General features: G+C 38.5%; 2 protein-coding genes across 3 annotated transcripts; one reads left to right on the top strand and one right to left on the bottom strand.

The window, feature by feature from the left end:
- Positions 1–3290: 3290 nt before the first annotated feature.
- Positions 3291–10319, bottom strand: LZIC (leucine zipper and CTNNBIP1 domain containing). Of its 2 annotated transcripts, none has more exons than XM_062012869.1 (7): positions 10237–10319; positions 9258–9401; positions 8290–8425; positions 7135–7233; positions 6915–7010; positions 5073–5154; positions 3291–3687 (listed from the first exon to the last, which is right to left on the bottom strand). In XM_062012869.1, exons 2-7 carry the CDS (start codon positions 9356–9358, stop codon positions 3629–3631), a joined length of 573 nt encoding a protein of 190 aa, XP_061868853.1. In that variant the 5' UTR covers positions 9359–9401; positions 10237–10319; the 3' UTR covers positions 3291–3628. The 2 variants fall into 2 exon arrangements, with proteins under 2 accessions (XP_061868853.1, XP_061868852.1); XM_062012868.1 differs by lacking the exon at positions 10237–10319 and adding an exon at positions 10141–10229.
- A 27-nt stretch (positions 10320–10346) lies between these two features.
- Positions 10347–15381, top strand: NMNAT1 (nicotinamide nucleotide adenylyltransferase 1). The gene is made up of 5 exons (XM_062013081.1): positions 10347–10389; positions 12171–12323; positions 12805–12988; positions 13647–13792; positions 14975–15381. Exons 2-5 carry the CDS (start codon positions 12203–12205, stop codon positions 15373–15375), a joined length of 852 nt encoding a protein of 283 aa, XP_061869065.1. The 5' UTR covers positions 10347–10389; positions 12171–12202; the 3' UTR covers positions 15376–15381.
- Positions 15382–16636: the final 1255 nt, after the last annotated feature.

Below are 16636 nucleotides of genomic sequence, written 5' to 3'. Positions count from 1 at the left end.
TGTACGTTACAATTCTTATTTCAGAAGTAAAATGATAAACAAAAAACAAAGCCCTTTTAATCTTCAAAGCAATTTATGATCAATAACAACTTCACAGCACTTGATACTCAAGTATCATAATCTGTATTTTATTCCAGGAGAGAAAGATGTGTAGAGAATAAGTGATCTGACTGGGTCTAACACTGTATCAGTGACAGAACTCAAACACATCACAAGCTTGCATGTTAAACGACAAAATGATACTTTCACTTAGGAGATGTTCTTTTGTTACCAGTTTTTATTTGAGCAAATGATTATTATAACAAATAAGAGTATGGACTTTTTTCTAGCCCCTGCAGAAACATTAGAGATACTAGTGGAGGTACATCCCCCAGAATTATTTGGCAAAATATTTTGCACAGCACACCAATTAACTTACTGTGCCTCTCAAATTCACCTAACTACTTCAAGTAGGTTACTTAAATAACTCTGTGCTAGGGTAAATTGTATGAATATCTTTATATTCACATGAGCTTCCTTGTTCCATTAAGATGTATAGTCAGGCCATTCTGCAGGGCAAATCCAGCCCCCACGTTACAGCTATGCTTCCTGACCCTCCACAGTGGCCTGGCACAGTGAATCTTGCAATAATACGATCATTGATCTCAGTCTCATCTTTGTCCATCTAATCACGAGACATCTTTTCAAAAGCAGAAGGAGCACAATGCTAACAAGATATTCAAGGTTAAAAAGATAGTCAAGGATCAATTTAATAGGAATTTTACAAACTGCCTGCAGTACAGAAGCTCTTGACAGAAAAAAATCCTGAAATATTTGCAAATCAAGTACAAAAAGTTTCTCCTGGAAACAAACACCTCTCCAACTACAAGGACAAAGATTTCCATACCATTGTTCTGTAAACTTACTGTGATCTGTGTGAGTGCTGAGAGATTTAATTTACATATTAATGCTGCAAGCAGGTTGGGGGGAAGAAGTTACTTAGCACCAGTAATGAGCAAAGGAAAACAAGGCAGCTACGGTCCCCATGGACTGTTTTGTTTTCAATAATTTTAGACTGTCTAATAATGCCTTTTAATAAGCTGCTCTCAGCTATAAAGCTGCAATCAGCCTTTGTCAGAGAACATAATAGTGCCCCAGACAGGAAAATAGTTCTGATATAATGGACAAAAGACCACATTTAAATAAAAGCTTCTTACAAAACAAAAAGGAGAAAAAAATTCCATCAGTGAATGACATAAATGATTCTGTCTATACTGTGTATTCTCTCACTTCTAAATCACTACATTCCAAAAGGATATTTATTCAAGCAAAATACTTTCTAAGAAGTACATTTTCTGACTTACTTCAGTCCTAGTTTACAATTTGATAAACTTGCTTGTTTATAGGGAATTTATGCCCTAGAAGTGCAATTTAAACTATGACTGATCATGTTAATTTTGTTTATGCTACTCACTAAGTCTCTAAACAACTACTATGCAACAGAGATGAATATCCAAATCTAAGACTATTTCCACTCCACTCAATTTAATGGTAGTTCTCACTGAAGCTCAAGTCTAGCTATAAAACCCTAAAATATATGTACACACAATAGGTTAAACACCAACGTTCTACTCCATTAAACGCAGAGTTTTTCACAATACTGGGTCACCTTCATTACTAACAAATGCAGGTCCAACTCCACTGTTACCAAAAACACATTACCATAAACTGGAACTGAATCTACCTAATGTGTGTGATTAAAACTTGGTTTACAAACTATTACTAATACTAAAAGAATTCACTATCATCCTTTCAGTACATGCATTTCTCAATTTTTGTAATTCAAAGCACTAAAAAGATGAGAACAAGATCAGTTTCTTCCTCTGAATTCTTCTGATCTTCCCTGTATTATCACCATCCTTCTCTTTTCAGCAACAGACGTAGTGTGCTGGCAGTTATCATACTTTACAGGTCACTTCAGAAACACATCTAAAACTTACATAATATCAAAAAAATACCAAATCACTAAATCCAGCACAAAATCTGTCTGTCCTGAAGATTCACCCATCACCTTGGCAACACAGGTAGAGATTGCTCAAAAAATAACAGTTAATTTGTAGAGTTTAAGCAGTAAAATAGCAGCTTTCTTTTGATGCATTTCTGCCCCACCTTATGGGAAGGGAAACTGACTGTATCTGTGACTGGCAAGTCACACTTTCTCTGAGGGGTGCCAGATAATAATAGCACATCAACATGCTCATAGCCAAATGTTCCTTTTGTCAATGAAATTTCATAACACTTCCTCCATTTCTGAAGCTCTCCAGAGAAAGGAAGTGCTAACTCCCTGTGAAAACATATAGTCCAAAACTGTCTAATGTTTGAACTTTTTCACAGAAATAGAGGGATTTTATTTTTGCATTAAGTTCCTCTTTTTTTGCATGATCTTTTTAATCTGTTTTTGTTTACAGCTAGAAGCTGTAAAGATTTCTCAAGCTGAAAAAACTCCAATCAGCTCAGATAAACATTAACAATTACTGAATTAAAGTGTGAAGCAGCCAGTACTTAAAGAACAGTTTTCATTCTTCAAAAAATAATCAGGAAGTTAAACAAACATCTACAGTCCAAGCAGATTCTCCACACTCAAGAGCTAAAAATTCAACAGGAGATTTGAAATCCTCCTACACTGAGATTATTCAAGATACTAACTTCTCTGTGGAGGTACAGATCCTCCCCTCTTCCCAGCACCACCATCTGATAAACAGACTGAGCAACACTTGCACTGATTATGTAATGAGAGCTTCTCCCTTCTTCTAAAACTCGTTTCTACTTGCAAGCTATTTCATGCTATCTCAGAAATACTGGGAAATAACGGTAGTGTGTAGTTATACACCCAGAGTTGAAGCGAGAGGTCACCCGAAGGCCTTCTCGTTGCCACTTCCTAGCAATTCCTTGTCACTTCAATACACAAGGTTAAATTACTCCAGAAGCTTCCCTACAGGGCTTCCATTGTTTGTCAGTCAAGGCTAGGACACAATGGTGCTCATTCATGTGTACAGCAAATAAGCAGCTGAGGGCCAATGACACAGCATACACTCTCATTTTGGTTCTTCTGCAAACAGTTTGTAAAAAGATGGCATTTCAAACAAACTGTGTCGATTTTTCAAAGCTTCATTCCATTCCCAGTACAAACTACTACTTAGGGATCCCAGACAAAAATTAAGACAACTTGAGAGCAATGTGAAGAATCACCCCAAAAAACGCAATTCCTCATCAGGATTGTTCCTGAAAGAGATATGCTTGCTACAACCACATGCAAAAAGATAACTTTTTAATAGTTAGAGAAATACACATTCAGAAAAGCTCGGAACAGCTGATTCTTTCAAAGACAGTCACATGATGCTTTTGTTTTTAAGAGTACCCTCAGAGCTTGTATTACTAAGGGGTACAGACACTAAGGTTCCGAAGTGCACTTAAGGATGTTTACTTCATACCTTCTGGTTAAGAACCCAAGAGGTTTAGCGTTTGGGCTTTTTTTGTTTTGTTTTTCTTTTTTTTTCCCCCCACATGTTAGAAACAGGAAAAACAAATGCACTATGACAGAAGTCCAATGCTGCTGAGAACTGGAGACACACAAGCCTCACGCACCTCTTCATTGTTTTGCTTTTTCTACTTCAAAACTTGCTAGAGCAAAGACTTTGTCTCCTGATCCTATGAGAGGAAAGAATATTTTCTGTAAGTATAGTAGAAATTGTTATTTTCCTTATATACAGTGTAAATCAAGCAAAACATTTGAGATCAAAAGACATCAAATCTACATTTTGAAAACTAGAACACTTGGAGCTAATTTAAAAAGTAAAAAAAAAATGAGACATAATGGCTTGACAGGTCTGAAATCAGCCACGTTGTATTGGGTCTGGCTAGGATGGAGTTAACGTTTCCCATAGCAGCTCTCACAGTGCTGTGCTTGATTTTTGTAGCTAAAACGGTGTTGACAAGGCATAGAGGTTGCCTCACTCCCAAAGGCCAGCAGCCTTGCAGGGAGGCAGGAGGTCAGGAAGAGGCATAGCCATGACAGCTGACCCAAACTGACCACAAGGATAGTCCACACCATATGACACCATGCTCAGCAATAAAAGCTAGGAGAAAGGAGGAGGTGGGGAACTGGTTATTAAGTCTTCCAAATGAACTCCTACATGCACTGATGCCCTACTTCGCAGAAAGTGGCTGTCCATCACCTGCCCATAGGAAGTGGAGAATAAATCTTTTTGCTTTCCTTTGCTTCTATGCACAGCCTTTGCTTTTCTTTATTAAACTGCTTTTACCTCAATCCATTAGTTCTGAATTTTATTTTCTCCCTCTACGCTGCTGGGGCAGGGGAATGAGAGAGAGGCTTGGTGAGCATCTGGTTGCCAGCCAAGGTCAAGCCACACCAGCACAAAGAACTTTGAACAAAGCACCTTTTTTAACAAAAGGGCTCTCACCTTGCTTACACTCTCAGGAAGAAGAGTACTGAAAGGTAGGTCAAAGAGAGAGTTTGTTTGTATCCTGACCTAGTCTGGCACATTCTTGCCATTCAAAGTCACTTCATCACAGTTTGAACTGTAATGCTAGAGTGAACTGTTCTGCTTATTTAATGCATATTATAATTGAACTTTTGGTCTTGTCACTATGATTAGTTATGACATTCATGGCAACAAGAGTGCTCTAAAGCTGAATTTTGACTATATGCCAATAATTGCTGAATACTCTGCAGCAAGTAGAGAAAAAGGCTCCCCCAAAGAGAGTCATTAATGCAAAAAAGATCTATGTTTAACTGTAAGAGCAGTATCTCTGCTTGGGAAAGACCATTCAAGGCTTCAGCATTATGGGCAACACTTGGCAATTTACAGACATTTGGCACCAAATTTATTTGCTGTGTTACTTTTTTTCTCATGGATCCTGCACCAGTTAATAAAACAGAAACAAGTACATCAACATTTAATGGCATGAATCTTTTGTTCATGTTTCTTCTTTCATAGGGGAATCACAGATATTTCTATAAATCAGTGTTCAATGAGGCAAAGAAATTGTGAGTTATGAGAATGAAAACTTACCAAGGTCAGTGGAGACTCTCTCAAACTGGCTCAGAGCTGCACCAGCATTTGCTGACAAGAACATTTCCTCATCTGGAGTGAGCTAAATCAAAAAAGGTCACAACTATGAACTTGGTACTTTAACTGTGGTCCTATACATGAACTATGACAGGTCATAGCAAATGTCAATTTGCAGTTTCTAAGCAGTAGTGTTACTAAAGTATTAAAAGCCAAAGCAAAAATGCAAGCTGCTCTCCCTACCACTGAATTTTTTCTCAGTGGTACCTGTCAGTCCAGGAAGGACTGCATATACATCACCAGAGATGCCTCTACATACCCCACTACCTTTTAAGCTGACCTCTCATGGTAATTTTTGATGAAAAGGTCACACTGTACCTCTGGACCAAAACTATGATAAGGATGTCATGTGGTCAATACAGTGATGAGCTAAGACCTAAGCTCACTTCATATCATCTACTGAGGAAAGCAAAAATAAGCATCCACTACCAGCTCTGATCACGTTAAAACTCAATGACCTAGAAATAGTTCTCTTCCTTTTAAGTGACACCTGCACACGTATATTTTGCTTTTATGTATGTGCTCTGATGCCTTGTGACAGATGCCCATAAAATATTTACAATAATGAAGTAGTAACCTACATTTGGAAGGTTCAGATAGTCTAACTTAGAACTTACTCATTTAAGTAGCTTCAGATATATATCCTTATTAAAGTAAACCATAACTGTGTCAAACCATCCACAGTGTCAGAGTCAGTTCATTTATCTTAAGTATATGAATCAGGTAGAGGCATTCAGAATGACATCAGGAACAAAGGAAAAAGTGTTAGTTACCTGCCTCTGCAGTGCTTTGTAAGCAACCATCTAAATACTTAACATCTTGCAGCATTGGTGCAGACAAACTTTTAATATTTACCATCATTTCTCCTGTTCATAACAGATGCAAAACCACTACACTAGCAAGTCCTCCGTGAAGTAGGCTACTGATCATTTTAAAAGATAAAAGCAGTTATGTCCAAGTGTGTACAAATGGCTTGTCTGAAGTGACCCAAGAAACTCATGCCAGGGGGATTAGGTATCTTCATGCATTTAGTCACAATTTCAAGTAGCTTTTTAACCTATTTCCAAACCATTTTTTTTTCTCTGACAGCGAAGCAACAAAAATATCCCCAGGAAGCATTTGCTCATATCCCCTATTTGGAATGCAGCTCCTTTAAGTACTGCATTTGATCTTTCCCATTACATTCCCTCATTTCCTAAGAAAGTTTAAATACAGAGATACAGAGCAACCCATTTTTCTCCATACCACAACAAAAAAAAAAGAGACATAACAGCTTCTCTTTCTCCCTCTAGTGGTAAGAACCTGGGACTGTTCCACCATAGATGTCAGTGGGGAAACAGTTTCTCACTCATCTCTCTAATGTATCTTACAAGAAGCAGGTACTAACACCAATAAAAAAAGTAAGTAAAGTTCAATGCACGTGAAAAGTCTTGGGTAGTTCCTCATAGATGGTAGTCAGTAAAATACTTGGTTTATAGCTTTTCTAAGTATTTTCAACTTGTACCAGTTTATGTGTGATTCACTCATACAATCCACCAGAGAAAGCAGTTTTAAGTAGAAATAACCTTATCGTAGTGTACAACACTATCTGACATGTTCAGCAGTGAGTGCTCCAAAAGGCTTAGTATTAAAATGGAAGATCATTTATGTTCTAAAAAAGCAAGCACTATTTTATCATATGCTCATAAACTAAAGTTCTAATTTCTTACTTCAATGATTTCAAATTCCCCTTCAATATATAGATAGAAATCTCTATTCCCTTAACTCTTATATAAACATATTTACCTTCTCACCAAGCTTCCTGAGGGCAGTCAGGATCTCTACTTTCTGCTGTGTGTACAGGTCTCGTCCCAACTTCCCAACCATTAAGTCTCTGTCCATCTGTATACCAAGGGGGGAAATAAATCAAAATGCATTAACACACTTAATGCTGTCTTTGCAACCATTATTTAAATCAGTTTTGCTCAAATAAACAGTTTTTAAACAGTAAAACAGAACACTTCACCTCTGCCAACCTTGTCCTTAATTGCCTTGGTTGCTTCTTTGCAAACATTCTAATTACTTCTGGAGTTTTAAATGCTTGACTGATGGCTGCTTGTATTGCCTACAAGGGAAAGAGTAAGAATGACCAGAACTAACAGTGGTAACAAGTTATAGCTACATGACAAGATTAATGAGAGCTGTAAAAGCATCATTGGTACCCTCTGCATCATTTCATATAGAAAGTTTTGCTGTTTTTTTGAATAACCATAGAAGTGGGATGAAATATATATATATATGACTTTTATGCAGGGCTTGAAAAATCTACTAATTAGCACAACTACACTGGGAAATTTAGTCAAGGTTCTAATTTCTAATAATTTCCAACATTTTCCTGATATTAGCACATCACAAGTGGCTGTACTACGCTATCTTTAGCAGTTTTAAGGCACACACTAATGATTACAGCTCTTCTAAGGGCAAGCAAAATGTAAACCATGAGGTAAATATCCTACTGTTATTCAAAATCCTCTACTGAGTATCAAAATTATTATGATTAAATCCCACTGCAGTTATGTTTGGACAAACCATGATCCCTCTGGAAACAAAACCCCAAAACATAGGGCTCAGAAGGAACACATCATGCCCTAAGTAAACATCTGAAAAGAGAGAAAATAAATCCAAAGTTTGGAAGTCAGCATAAAATAAGGTCAAGTCCCTAGAAAAATTTCAAGTTACACAGAACTTCCCACAGTCTATTCTTATGATCTGGTATGAACCTGAAACACAAACCAGCAATAAAAGCACAGGAAATGCTACTTTTAAGCTTTCTAACAAACAGGTGTGAACTTGTATTTCTCATTATATAAATGGTCCTGGATTGTCTCTCTCAGATATTTTATACAAATTTATATTGTTATTTTCTAATATTAAGGATCTGACATATTAAGTTCCTACAGTTTCCCACAGGTTTTTCTACAGTTATGGTTATAATTCTTTCATATTTTTTTCCTTTTAAAATTAAGACATCTAATCAAGTTCTTACATGTACAGATCCATGAATACAAATATTAGATGCACAGATGTAGCTTTCACACGTGCCTATATAAAAATCATAAAGAACCACTTGTATCTGTTTCTGTTTCATTGAGTCCAGGCAAAAGTAACACATCATCCTTACCAGTTGCATCCCACTGAGCTCATCCACCAAAGTCATATCTCCAGACATAATCTTCTTCAGGGAGTCATTGATCTCACTCAGCTGCTCTAGAGTTTCTTTTTTGGTCTCTTCATACTCATCTGCATCTAGCTCCTCTCTAAAGAGGATCCAACAAAACACATTTATAGAATTAAGCTTGAGATGTAACATGGAGGAAAGAACATCAAGGAATATCATGCAATGATTAAAAGTATGTTTTACATTTCAACAAAAACATGCAGTGAAATTTTCTTGCTCAAAGCTATAGTGAATGAAATTATGTGAGATACCTATCTCCTCACTTCAAATCCATCCAGTTATTCAGAAACAACTGATAGTGTTGTCTAAAACTTGTGCAATTCAAAGGGTACAACCAACTCTTAGCAGCTATAATTGTACTCAAGAAAAAAAAAAAGCCAAGTACTGATTGGAAAAGTCAGAATTATAGTTAGAAAAAGCATCTAAAACCATAGAGAATGTTTAAGTGCAAGTATTGAAACAGAAAAAAGCTATTTTCCTTGGCAGTTCAGGCTATCTCAAATTTTATCAGCCCATTAAAAAGTTAACATGAAAACACATGGAATAAATCACATGTCAAAACAGACAAATGCAATTTGCCAACTGCTGTTAAGAAAGCTCATATGAAAATTGTGAATTCTGTGAATAGCTGTTCAAAATTGAAAAGTCACACTGAAAGTTTCAGAGAAAACAGCAATAAGTATTTGTACCTGCACTTTCCTCCAGACAACAAATTCAATGAAATTGCATGAAAGGTTTTTAAAAATAATTTTTACTGCCTAACACGACCAAGTGATTTGAAAATATAAAACCAGAGCAAAACAAAATAAACCAAAACAACCCTCACAAGATATTTGAAAGGTACCACTGTCTTCTACCAAACACTTAAGAAAAGTACCATCATGTAAGAGGAAAGCATCTGGTTTTATTACCTGCATTCCTCCAGATCTTGAAGCTGCTGCACTAATCTATCCAATTGCTCTTCCAAGTTTTGTTTTAGTTTACTGGTCTCTGTTGTTCCTCTTGAAGCCATTTTCTGTTTTCACGTGAAAATTTTAAGCTTTCACATGACACTCCTAGGAGAAAGAACATTTTACTGTTGTGCATCAACAACTTATTTTTTAAATGCTCTCAGTGTCTAGAAAATTGTGCAATATCTTGATGACAGAATGTCAAATCAAAACACGTGGAGCTTTGGTGAAAATACAGAAATGTTAGGCTGGGTCTACAGCATTGTTATCTTTGCAGGATGAGGAAGTTCACCAAGCGAATATCCCAGTCACAGCACATCAAACCGAGTAATATTCAAACCACGTCACAATTACTGAAATACTGCAGGTCCGGGACAGGAAACAACAGATTCAACTTTTCCACGATCCCTTAGGAAACTATGTAAGACAACGACCCGGACGCAGGTGTCTGAGGCACGAGAGCACCTTCGGTAGAATCATTAGCTACAGAAAGCTCGAGCACTCTAGAGGAAATCCATGGTGTCAGACAGCAGCAGACCGCTAGCTGCCGGTGGCGATCACTGGGACAGCCCTGGATCTCGCACCGGCTCAACAGCCGCCGACCAGCAAATGCTGCGGTTTGCACTAACAGCAGCTCCGGCAGCCGGAGGGAGAACAGGACAGGGCTATCCTCCCCGCGGGAAAGGTGCGCGAGAGAAAAGCGAACAGGAAGGAGGCCTGTGGGGAGGAGAACCGAGAGGAGCTGAGGCACTATCCGAGTCCTGCCCGCCTGTCCCCGAGGCCAGGCTCAGCCCGGCTCTTCCTCCTTCGCGCCCGCAGTTCGCGGCGGTGAATCCACCCACACCTCCTGTTCCGGGCAAGATCCCAGGCACAGAAAAGAAACCACCATCGCCCTCTCCGCGCACGTCGGGCCCGCTCGCCGCCCTGACCGCCGCCTCACCTGGCGCAGGCCGCGGCGGGCGGGAACGCGGCGCCGGACGGACCGAGGGGGAGCGGGCCGCGTCCGCCAGGCGCCGCTTCCGGCGCGCCTGAGCCAATCAGAGCGCGGCGCCGGCCGGCGGGGCCTGTGTGCGCGGAGCCGGCGGCGCGGGCGGTAAGCGCGGGCGGGCGCGCGGGACAGCGGGGGGCGGCGTGGGACGCGCCGGGCCCGCACGGTGCGGGGTTGTACTCGCGTAGAGGCTGCGTGGAGCCGTGGGGAGGGCCGAGAACGGGAGTGCTTAGCATGCCAAAGCTTGCGGTAGCAGCCTGCACGTCACTCATGTAGCGTTTAGCAGTGTTTATATTCTACAGATCTAGGAGCAGGTTTAATAAATAGGTGCCTCTGACACACAAAGGAGGTTGACCAAAGCATATTCACAATTGCCTACTTATCCACAGAAGTGAACAGATTGGTTTTCAAAACTATCCCAAAACCTAGGCATACTTTGATGGCTTTTAGGGCAAATTAATGCCCAATCCGGCCAAGCACAAGGAGAAGTGCAAGTACATACTAAATGTTTGTAAGGTTAGGTATGAGTACGATGAGATGATATGTATGTAAAGGAATACATCACTGGGCACCTCATTTTCCCTTCTGAAGAAAGGAAAATGATCCAGGATGCCCAGAATGTCCTAGTTTGGATCTTGCAGTCAAACTGCAACAATAAGAATTGTGTTCAGCAGTGCCAAATTGTACCTAATTCAGCAAAGCTACTGTTATTATAAATAAGTCACAGTTCCATGCACAGCTCAGGAAGTGGCTGGGCTTTAATCACATCTGGAACCAAGTATTCTTTTTCTCTCTTGGATGTGCAAATTGCCTAACTTTTCCCCAAAAGTGAGAGCTCTCTGAAGGTGGTTTCATGCAAAGCAGTTCGCAGCAATGCTGGTGCTGTACAGGTGACATAACCATGAAGGTAATTGTAGGATGATACCTCTGTCATTTCCTCTGCTCTCCATGTCAGCCATGCAGTTGTTTTGTGTAGAGCAGTGCTGGACACAGGATGTCAATGCAAACACCGATGCTATGGGCAATCTAATAAATTATATTTACATTCTCAGCTTTTCTGCAGGGCTACAAGGTGAGTTTATGATTCTGCAAAGTTAGCTAGCAGCACACAAAAGGACATTTGACTAACTCTAGAAAAGGTTCTATGTTTTTTTCATCTCAAAATTTTCTTTTATTTTTGCCCTTGCCTTTTTTTTTAATGGAAAAAATCAACCCTTGTCAGATTTGCAGTGTGAGTCACATCAAGTGGTTCTTTACACATTACAAAAGCAAGTCTTAACTTCATTCCTCCCCTGTTCCCATGGTAACTCTTCTAGCTGATGCCCCTGTGAAGGCTGCATTCCAAGTTACACCAAACCCTTCAAATGCTGAACTACTCTGCAGCCATGAAGAACAGTTTTTAAAGTTTTTGGAACTTTTGAAGCCACAGAAAAGTACTAACGTTTGCAAAAAGTTAAGTCTTGCAAGACTGTCTTTTATTCAAGGGCTATTTGATGTTAGTAGATCAAAGCTGCTACAAGATTTAACCATGATGATACCTCCCCAGTGTGATGGCTGCAAACATCCCTCAGCTTCGTTGTAAAGGTGACAGAATGTGAAGATGACCTTGTGGGATTTTTCGAGGCAGTGATGTTGCTGTAGATACAATGACAGACTATTCTGTGCTCAACACAGGTGTCTCAGACATGTCACAAAAGGCAACAGTATCTCTAGATAACCAGGAAGAGCTAGAGGTGGTGGTCTTAATCTCTTAAAAACTAGATAACTCAATATCACATAAAAAATTACAGACCAAATGTTGATGAAAGGAAAACAATTTGATCTTGAAATCTTCTGCTCATTGGCAGCACAAATAAGTATGACAATTTTAATCTGGTCTGTTATAGTGGCTGGAAACTTGGCTCTGTAGCTGCAAGGAATGGCCATGGAAGATCCCGACAAGACTGAAGTAGTACTGCTGGCCTGCGGGTCCTTCAATCCCATTACCAACATGCATCTAAGGCTCTTTGAACTGGCTAGAGACTACTTACATGAAACAGGTAGGATGGTAATTTGTGTAATTCAGAACAGCTCTGATAACTAGGCACTTAAACGTTAATGGTGAATATTTAGTGTATGTGAATGCCTGTTTGACTGTGACAGAAGTTTCTGGCAATAAGAATTCAATAGTGATGCCAATATGTGTGTATATATCATACAAAATCACATAGGCCACGTACATGAGACAACAGGTTTTTATATATCTTTCTTATTAATAGTTTTAAGGAACTAAAGCAAACTAAAATTTTTCTTTCTATAAGTGTATCTTTCTAATATGTATTACTAAATCTTTAGTTGTGTTGCCTTGCACAATGGAAGAAGTGTACTGTACTTTTCCACTGGGATCTCTGTCAGAGCTGGCACTGGTGTTGTCGGAGATTGCAGTGAATAATAGTTATCTAATAGTTTAAATACAATATAGGGGAAGTAACATCTGCTCCATCACTTCTTATGTTCTTGTGTGATGTGTTTTTTCCGCAGGAAAATACAAAGTAATCAAAGGAATCATTTCACCAGTAGGTGATGCATATAAGAAGAAAGGTCTGATCAGTGCGAATCACCGAGTAGCTATGGCAAAACTAGCTACAAAAAACTCAGATTGGGTTGAAGTTGATGATTGGGAAAGCAGCCAGAGTGAGTGGTTGGAAACACTAAAAGTGTTAAGGTATTCTTCAACCAAACTCTAAAAAGTCTCAAGAACCTATAGAAGGATAAGAGATGGTGTTAGCTCTGACAAGTTAGAATAATAGCAGGCTAACCCCAAATCATATGAGTAGACTCAGTGAATTCAGAAGTAGTATTTATATGAACACTGTAAGTAAAAGATACAAAGAATGAGCCTGTGAACAATTTTTAACATTTATTGTTTCTTAGGCTTTATTAAATATTTGTGCAGAACAAGTATTAATGAAGGACAAGAAACTAAAATAGGGCAGATAAATGCTACAGTAGCTTCCCTCATTTGATTAGTATTGTGCTGTGCTGCCCAGTTGTGTATTTAAAGGCTGGCCTAAGAACCATCTGAAGGACTATCTTTTTCTGAGTTTTAAGTTTTTGATTCTTACAGTCACTGCTACTTACTGGAGTCCTTTTTTAAAAGATTTTTTTGTCAAAAAGAAACAAACCAACCTTGTAGCTGTTGCTTTGAAATCTTGGCACTTTGACATCTTGTGACCCAGCTCTCATGTGTTGCTGTTGCAGCAGATCAGTTCTTGGATGTGAAAGTACTGTGGGAGGAAGTGGTGGTAGATTATTTAGTAGGCCTTACTCCTCCCTATATTCTCCTATGTGTTTAAAATACATAAAATACATCTCTTTTGCAGGTATCATCATCAAAAACTTTTATCTCCTGATCACACTAATAGTATGCAGAATGCCATACCTTTAAGCAAGCCAGGACGGAAGAGGAAACGGGAACCAAACAGGCATGATCCCGTTAAAAAGAGAAATCTAAGTCCAGACATAAAAAGTTAAGTCTGTTTGCAAATAAATGCTTTACAATACTTTCTGTTTCAAAGGAACTGTGCTGAGGAGTAACTCTATTTTATGCTGGTTTTGGTTTCACTGAGTAAGTTTATTCCCTTAGATCCCACAGCATAAAGCATTACCCTTTGTAACAAGGGGTAAATATGTAGGACATGAAGATACTCAAGGATACAGAAATTTTAACTGACCTATCCATTTTACCTACAGAACTTTACTAAACTGGAGTTACAACTGAAAATGTTGGATCATATTATAAATTTCTGAAGAAAAGACAGGATTAAGTCTTGAAATTCAAAATGTATCTGAGTAAAGGATCATTCACAATTGCAATTTAAAAATTGCTACAACAGATATAGCTTGGCTTTTTAATTTTAGGTATCATTTATTTTGCTTATTGCTTTTAGATCCTAATTGTAGTCTTTGGCTTAACATTTACAATTGTATGAATTCATATACCATTGGAATAGCCTTACATAATGAACATCTTAATCCTTTATATAAGGAAATCTTGACTTCTACATGATTTCTTCCCTCAAACCTGTCCAAATTCTACTGTCTCATTGATAATGTTTTGAAGTAAATGTATTCAAAGAAAAGACCAATAGCATCCAGCAGGCTTTTTTTAGTATTGTGTTGACAGATGTTTTACTACATTCCTACCACTCTGTGACATTACTGGAAAGTGCATGTCTGTAGCACTCTCAATTTTGCTTCCATTACTTTAAGATGATTTCTCTCTGCATGCTTCTCTAGATTCCCTATAAAATACAGTATGGAAGAGAGTCCCCTGAAGTCAGGTCACACTGTCTACAGGCAGGTTTTTTGGTTGCATTTTCTTTCCTATTACATCATCTTCTGTGTCCCCTGTCCTGTAAAAGCTAGTTCTTCTTCTGTAACTCTATGGAAGGTTATGACATCATTTCATACATAGCTATTCTGGAGTCTTTTACTTCGATCCTCACAGAGATTTATTTGCTTCAAGGCTAAATGAGCATGTTGGAGTTTATTTTCCAGTCCTTTGAATGAAGGGATTCCCATAACCTTTTTTTCAGAAAAATCTTGTATTGAGGCTACTAATTATAACTTATATACTCTGAATCTTTTTTTTTAAATTCATCTGATGGCCTAAACCAAGCCCCGTTTCTCACTTGTTTTTCTTTTTAAGATGTCCCACAGGTTAAGTTGCTTTGTGGAAGTGACGTACTGGAATCTTTTGGGATCCCCAATCTGTGGAAGTTGGAGGACATCACTGAAATTGTGAGAAATTATGGCCTTGTATGCATCAGAAGGGCTGGAAACGACGTTCAGAAATTCATCTATGAATCTGATACTTTGTGGAGACATAAGGATAACATTCACCTTGTGGAAGAGTGGATCACAAATGACATTTCCTCCACCAAGATTAGGAGAGCACTGCGGAGGGGCCAGAGCATTCGTTACCTAGTGCCTGATGTAGTTCAAGCGTACATAGAAAAAAATAATCTATATAGTCCAGAGAGTGAAGACAGGAATGCTGGGGTTGTCTTGGCTCCCTTACAGAAATATGCAAGTGATTCCAAGAACTAACAGTTTTCCCTTTATTTCAAATACTATGAATTTTTACTTTTGAACCAGGTGTGCAAAGCCAGAATTGGCTTTTGTAACTAGAGAAGAAATGGCATGACATTAAGACTGTACATAAGTGAAATGTTTTTCTTGGCTAGAAATTTTAATTATGTGACTATAAACTAGAGAGGCACTGTGAATGTCACGGTAATAGGATTCTACCTCCCTTTGTTTGCTATAACCTCATTTTTGTTTGGATTCTGTGCCACATCTCAGAAAATTTGCACAATCTTAATTCTCAATTAAAATGTTATACCCAGGCTTTTACACAGGACTTATCCATGTACTGACTTCTCTTTACTTGGAAGAGTCAGTAGTATTGCAACAGTGCTTTACCACCATAATCTTGTAATAACAAATATGGGTGAAATGTTACTGTTTGGGTCCAGGGGAAAGAGTAATTTGCATTTCTCTGTTCCATTCTTAGTTCAGTATAGGTTAGGGAACAATACCCATCTGCAAACAGGAAACACGTCCTAATTTCCTACTTGCCTGATTCTGTGAGTCACAGAGGTCAAACTGTCACCACCAAAAATGTAGCTAAAGTTCAGGGAAATGTAATTTCCTCTGTAAAATATTACTTTTTTATTCAGCCTAACCCGAGCCAGTAAATAGATAATTGTAGAAGCTATGGGTGAGTTTCCTCATTCAAGATTCAAAATATCAAATTCTGTTTTTACTATGTTAGCAACACATTTAAGATTTCCCTGGCCTGTCGGTTTTGGGTTCTTCTTTTCATGTAGCTTTCATTGTGGTGCTCATATTGTCCCATCTGACCACTTAAAATGTGGGATTAAGCTAATGCTCAAAACACAGAATCACAGAACCATTTTGATTGTAAAAGACCTTTAAGATCAAGTCCAATCATTGCCCTATGTATGGGAGTTTGGGAGTGACTGTTTTCCTCATTTTACTGATGAGGAAAATGTACAGTTATCAAACTCTCCTGTACTCAGCGATTCTAGAGTGCCTGCTTGCTCAGGATTATTAGTAAATTGTATCAGTAGGCATGCTATCTTGCAAAAAGTAACCACAGATGGGGGAACTGCAGGAAATTGGAGAATTCTGTATCTTCTAAAGGAAATAAAATCTCACTTCCAAATTCCTTACATATCCTTTCCCTTAAAAGTCGAATATATTTTATTCAATTTCCAAAAGACATTCCTGAGCATCACTTAAGATACTTCTTTTTAATTCTCTGCTGAAAATCAAATCCAACACT

The sequence above is a fragment of the Colius striatus genome, chromosome 21 (genome assembly GCF_028858725.1).
Source record: "Colius striatus isolate bColStr4 chromosome 21, bColStr4.1.hap1, whole genome shotgun sequence".
NCBI classification, from domain to species: Eukaryota; Metazoa; Chordata; class Aves; order Coliiformes; family Coliidae; genus Colius; species Colius striatus.
The sequence above is the reverse complement of the archived record's forward strand: the minus strand, read 5'-3'. Positions and strand labels throughout refer to the sequence as shown.